Source organism: Excalfactoria chinensis, chromosome Z (assembly GCF_039878825.1).
Source record: "Excalfactoria chinensis isolate bCotChi1 chromosome Z, bCotChi1.hap2, whole genome shotgun sequence".
NCBI classification, from domain to species: Eukaryota; Metazoa; Chordata; class Aves; order Galliformes; family Phasianidae; genus Excalfactoria; species Excalfactoria chinensis.
The window spans coordinates 30,554,614-30,560,819 of NC_092857.1; the positions used below are offsets into that span (position 1 = coordinate 30,554,614).

Genomic DNA, 6,206 nt, shown 5'->3' on the forward strand with positions numbered 1-6,206 from the left:
AATTCATCACGCAGAAAATGTTTGTTGCCTTTCCAAAGTGAACTTAAATAACAATAATTAATAACTATCCATTAATTTCTGGTGCTTTATGCAAAAGTATACCTGCTTTTTTTCCCTCCTTCTACTACATTAAGCTTTCAATAAAAATAAATGCATAACAACTGCAGATTTATAAAGGGAGAGTAAGTAGTTTTTATGGCAAAACACCATTTGCAACCATTACCTTAAGCATGTAGGCTGTGAGGTATGTTAGTTTTACTGGAAACTGAACTCCATCTGGGAACAATCAGAGTAACTCTTCACAGCTCTCTTTCTGCTTTCTGTCCACTTATATTTTAAATTCTCCAGTCACTCTCTTGATATAAAAACAGACCTGTTTTTGCAGTTGAAGAGACTAAAGCTTCCTCTGTATTACCAATAGAACAGTACTGGCATTCTCAGCAAGTAAAGGCAACATAAACTATCTGGTACTTTTGGCTTTCGCAGAAATAAGTCACATTCATTTTTCAGCTGTTGTTTTGTAGTGGGTTAGGATGTTAGGTATTAGAAGAATGGAAAACTTTTTAAGATTTACCTTGCTAAAATAAGGACTCTACCCATAAACCACATAATCTTGAGCAAGGAAATGTCTGTTAAATTTTAAGTGAAGCTGTTGTCAAAGCAGAGATACAGTTTAAGCAGAAAGTCTGTGTCTTTAATATTATGGTGTAAATGTCTGATGAAAACCTTGCTTCACTGATTATTTCTTATTTTTCTTTTCATTGGCATATTCTCTTAATCTGGGAGTTCAGAGTTACCTTCAATGGGTTAATTGTGCTCAGGTATATTTCCAAGAAAATCTGACTGTAGAGATCCAAGCAGAGGATCTTCTGTCTTCTGAGTCTCACATTTACACTCTTCCACAATCATGACGTTTTTGACCACTGGGACAGCACTGGTGCAGTTGAGATCCAAGCGCTTCATGGAAAACTTGGTGGGCAGGCATTTAGAACAGAAGGTATAAAGACGATCATCTGGACCAGGAACATGAAAGGAACTACACTTGCCAAAACATAGATTATTCTGGACTATCACCTTCTCACAGCTCTCATGAGCAACACTCTGAAACAGAAAGCAGAATGAAGTTCACAATAGTAGCAGTGATACATAAATCTAAGTTAGTACTGAGTGTTTCTCGGGAGCTAATGTTGCATATTCTGAAGTGGCCCCGTGTCTTAGCAAATTAACTAACCCGTGTATCTTAGGTTGCTAATTATAAGAGACAGGGGAGAGGACACCTGTTCTTACCTGGGAAAAAGGCAAGGTTCTGCAGGTTTCTTGGTGCATTTCATTGGTCTTGATTGGCAGGACAACTTCTTCAGAAGCTGAATTTTTCCTTAACATAAAATGGTCCCAGAATTTTTTCGCATCTTTCCTATAGGGAGGTTCAACTTCCCTATTGCTGGAGTAGTGGGAAGCAGAGAAGTTTTCCACAGGAGAGATCTCTCTGGTTGCTGCCCAGGTTCTCAGATCTTTGTGTGCATGGAGTTCTGCATTAGGAAGGATGAATCTGGACATCTTTTTCTCCCCTTGCTTCTGACTCTCTTCTGCTGTCTGTGGAAACGCTATAAAAAAGCTTGGCTCTTCCTTGGTTCCCTTAATACCTACTGGGTTTTCCCCCACCAACTCACGAAAATTTTGGCTTTCAAGTAGATTTCTGTCCAAATAGAAAAGGCGCTGAAAGGGCCTTCTTTTCCTTTGCTGTGAATCGGGCTGTGGCTCTGTGGCTCCAAGACACAAGAGCATTAGCAGCTGAAGGAGAAGCAGTGACATGATCCTGCTAATGCTGTAAACCTGCTAATGTTGCTGAGAACACTGTGTGCTAGCTTTATACAAGAGCCTGTTGTCTGCTTCAGTTTGTGTGCTGAGAGGAGGGGACAGCTCAGAGGAGACCCTAGTGTGCTTAATTGCATTAATTTACTGAAGATTACAATTATGATAGTGGAGTTTGTGCTAATGAAATTGTTTTCAATCTGTATAATGTGTATTAGAAGTTCCTATCTAAAATCTAGTAGCCCAGGATGGCGTGGGAGACAGAGAGAGTCAACAGGAGGAAATGTTTGGATAAGCTGTCTGGCTGAGGTCTAGGAATTACAGAAGCATTTGAGGTTGTGTATTAGCATGTTCAATGTGATCTTCATTGTTTGTTTTGACTTTCCATTCCACAAAGCTAGAGACTGTCAAAACAGGGAGGATTATTTCATCACAACAGGAAAAGGCAAACTGACTAATGTTTTCTAAAACACGAAGCTGGATATAGAGATGTCAATCAGCTTGTGTTTTCAAAAGCTGCTTCTAATTTGGTTCTTTCAGATTTGGAATGTGATTCAAGGCCTGCATCAGCACTGCTGCAAACTGGCAGGTTTGTGCTTGCTCACCCAGAGGAACCACGTAGAGAGCACTAGCCCTAGATTGACCTCTTCTGCGGGAGTTTGGCAGATGCTGGAGTGCAGAAATACCAGCAACTCAGAATATGTTCCTATTTTACAAGCTGCACTCTAGATTCTCAAAAATAATACTTCTACTTCCTGTTCAGTCACCCCATTACAGGCATTCAGTAAAGCTGACAAACAAAATGAGGATTTAAGGAAAATAAATTGGAACTGTTGTATTTTGTGATTCTAGACTTGCAGGTCTCATATTTATAAGAACAATCAAACCTAAAGGCCACATTTTGATAACTTATGCTTTGCTTCTGGTGTGAAAAAAGCAGCATTTACAGCATACTTAGGAAAGTGCTGGGAGAAAGATATTTTCAACAAACTCCTCAAACACTGATCTCAATTCAAAAACACTGAAAAAATTCATCTTCATGTAGCTTGCAATTTCAGTACGCTATTCTCTACACATTCCTTTTTTTACTGGAAAGAGTCAGTCCAAGTGGACTTTTAAGTCTGTAGCTAATAAATTCACTAATTTGAATACTGAGCTAGTCTGTACCAGGTTTATGAAATAATACAAGTGTATTTGTGCTTTGAACTCAGTGGAATGATCCTACTGGCTGTCAGCCACAAACATTATTGACCTGTAGCTTCAGCCCAGAGAAATTTACTTCTGCCTTGGGTTCGGTGCCTTCCTGAAATCTCAGGTGTGCCCTTGGATGGAAGGTGCTTACACAGCTATTAAAAGTGAAATTATAGGAAATCTTGGCATCTGCAACAAGATCAGCTGTGATGCGTGCCTCCAAAATGTCCTTGCGTCGCGTTTATATAAGCATGTGCAGTATAGGGGAGTAAAAGCAATGAAAAACAGTGGATTTTACAAATGATTGTAAATAATTTAGTAGACTAAAATTTCATTTTGAATTTTCACACCCTATCTTCATTGCCCAACAAGTCTAGCTGAAATAAATGATATTTGGATCTAAAATTCCTCATGTTTGGTGCAGGTTTGTAGTAGTCCAGAATTATTCAAGGAATCGCAGAATCGTAGAATGGCTTGGTTTGGAAAGGATGAAATCCATTGCCATGGGCAGGGTTTACATTACCCTTGGACATTTTGTCTTCTTTTTTTTTTCCTATTACTGTGGTTGCTAGAATGTTTTAAGACTGAGATGTTTCTGGAACCTGTATATTGTATTACATTGACACAGAAGGGGTTGACAGGTGTGTTAATGTTTTTCTATTGTTTAAAATAAGATGCTATTGTTTAAAATAATATGTATTGACTTCTAGCTCTTTGCTTCATAATTTGGAAGTATGAAACTCAGTAAAGCAGTTCAAGTATTATACCTTCTGGATTATAGCAATACAAAAAAGACAGTTATTTCTGTTTACAGAACATGCTCCAGGCCCAGTCATCTTTGTGGCCCTCCTCTGGACTATCTTTAGAATTTGCCTGTCTTTCTGGAACTGAGGAGCCCAGAACTGGGCATAGTAGTCCAGATGTGGCCTCACCAGGGCAGAATAGAAGGGAAAGATCACCTCCCTTCACCTGCTGGTTGTGCTTATTTTTAACACACCCAAGAATGCTTAGTTGACCCTCTCAGACACAAGGGCGCACTTCTGGCTTAGGAGTATATGTTTAGATGTTAAACTGTTAGTGTTGCTTTTGCTGTGCTATGTCCTATCCTATACCCTGCATCGTATAGCAAGAAAGAAGGCTGAATGCCAACAAATCACTCTGCAACCCAGAACCAGAAAACAGAGCTTTAGGTTAAGCCACTTCCTGAATTTTCTACTTTGATTTTACCCAGTGATCTTCTTGGAGACAAAGGCTGCATGCCAGCTCTAGTTCTACCAGGGCCAGTACTCATTTCAGTAGCAAGCTGTAGATGTTTTTCAAGGGACAAGTTTGGGACAAAATAGGTCTTAGTACAGCAGGGTGCAGCTTGTTCTAAATTTGCGCAGAGACTAATGCTGCTTTGGAGTCAGCTGTGTGCATAACCATGAAGGGAGCAGGATCTGTCCTCAGCTTGTCCAATCCACAATGAATCTGCTTGCACTACAGGAGGACATCCCAGCTCAGAAAGTGAGTTAGGACAATCACTCTGAAGTTAAAAATAGCACGTATTTATATATCTCTTTGTGATGACATCAACTGCAGAGACTAATAACTGTCAACAGTCTGAACTGGGCACATTATCATCATATCTCACATATAGCTAATCTCAGATTTCTACAAAAAGCAACCCTTTTTGTATGAAGTATCCTTTATAAAAACTTGTTTTCCTGCCTGATTACCCTTTCATGTAAGCATAGCACATGTTTTCACTGTGTTTTCATTACTGAATCTTGTGGCTAAATGCAGCAGTGTCTTTCAAGCAGGCTTTGATTTGTCTTCATAGTCACATTTTATTCAGGACATTCTGCTTTCACTAGAAATAGTCACCATGAATGTTTGCCCATTTTTAAAAACACTGTTAGGTCTATAGATGATAAGTGCCATGCAAATGCAAAGTGGTATTATTCATTTGTTTCAGAGCTGGAGTTTATTCAATCATTATGGACATAAACTGAGTAATTAGTTGCACTGCCAGTTGATGCCTAAAAATAATTCTTAGGCAGGGTTTGAATTACTTGCCTTCTGTTGAGCTAAATAATCTCATCATAGCATGATTGATGATTAAATCATTAAAATGGATTTTATATTTTATAGTTCAATATCCTATCATTTTAGAAACACATTCTATGCAGACAAACTTGTATCCAGATATATCTTTTGCAGAACCCATACGAAGACCTCAGAACTAATGAATTAACACTGTGCAGTTTATTCTCCAATTATTGCAGTTATCAAAGAAAGCCATCTGTGGTCTTTGTTTTACTGAGTTTCAGGGAAACAGATCACACACAGGCCTCGCAGGGAAGTTATAATTATGACACCAAAGGGCTTTTATGAGGTATAAAATGAAAGAACAAAAATAAATCTGTTTAATTTTGTACATTTAACCTGGGCACTGTACGTTATGAACTTCACCTTTTCTCTATTCAAAGTTCTATGTTACGCTGTTTCTTTCTTCCCTGATTTTATACCTTTCCATTCACATTTTCCATTCTCTATCATATATAAACAGAGCTAGAATCCAAGTTTAAAATCATCACTACAATTTAGATGCAAAATATTCAGTTTGTGTCCAGCAGAACTGGGATAAATGTGGTGCGTTTTTTTATGTGTTGAGTCATTGCTCTAACAGAAATGGGCAGTTTACTCTCTAATTCTCAACCTAGAAGATTTGGGACAGGTAACCACCTCTGAAGCACTTCCTGAATCATACTGGTACTTATGTACCATGTAATTGAGAGCATACCAAATCCCAAACTCAGGTTGAGGGGCCATGTTTGACAGATGATTGACTTAGCTTGTTATACCATGGCACCGTGAGCCACAGGGAAAGGGGAAAATTCAGTCTTCAGGAAAACACACCCTTCTTGGATTGCCATGAATAATTTGTAAGAGCTGTGGTGATTCATTTTGACAACACCAAAAAAATTGCTTCTAGCATAATCCAACAAAAAAGATGCATGCATGCTTTATTTCATTAGTGTAAAAATGTATGAAGACTTTCTGAAAGTTTTGTCCATATGCATGATAATAGTATCCCTTGTTTATTCTGTTTAGATCCAGTTATTTAGAGATCATGTTTCTAGACTTTTGCTGACTTCTCAGCTCTAAAAAAATAAACAGGTAGTAGTTAAGCAGTGGAGACAGAGTAGCAGAGATGTCCA

The 6,206-nt window shown here is 38.4% G+C and overlaps 1 protein-coding gene across 1 annotated transcript; it reads right to left on the reverse strand.

The window, feature by feature from the left end:
• Positions 1 to 807: 807 nt before the first annotated feature.
• Positions 808 to 1,812, reverse strand: CER1 (cerberus 1, DAN family BMP antagonist). Its single transcript, XM_072360562.1, has 2 exons — positions 1,288 to 1,812; positions 808 to 1,101 (listed from the first exon to the last, which is right to left on the reverse strand). Exons 1-2 carry the CDS (start codon positions 1,810 to 1,812, stop codon positions 808 to 810), a joined length of 819 nt encoding a protein of 272 aa, XP_072216663.1.
• Between the last annotated feature and the right edge of the window lie 4,394 nt (positions 1,813 to 6,206).

What these genes read in the sequence shown, in the direction of transcription:
- CER1 (XM_072360562.1), bottom strand. Translation starts at nt 1,812, where the DNA reads ATGTCACTGCTTCTCCTTCAGCTGCTAATGCTCTTGTGTCTTGGAGCC. An exon ending in GAACCTTGCCTTTTTCCCAG is followed by an intron (nt 1,102 to 1,287) that starts GTAAGAACAGGT and finishes TTTCTGTTTCAG; the next exon opens with AGTGTTGCTCATGAGAGCTG.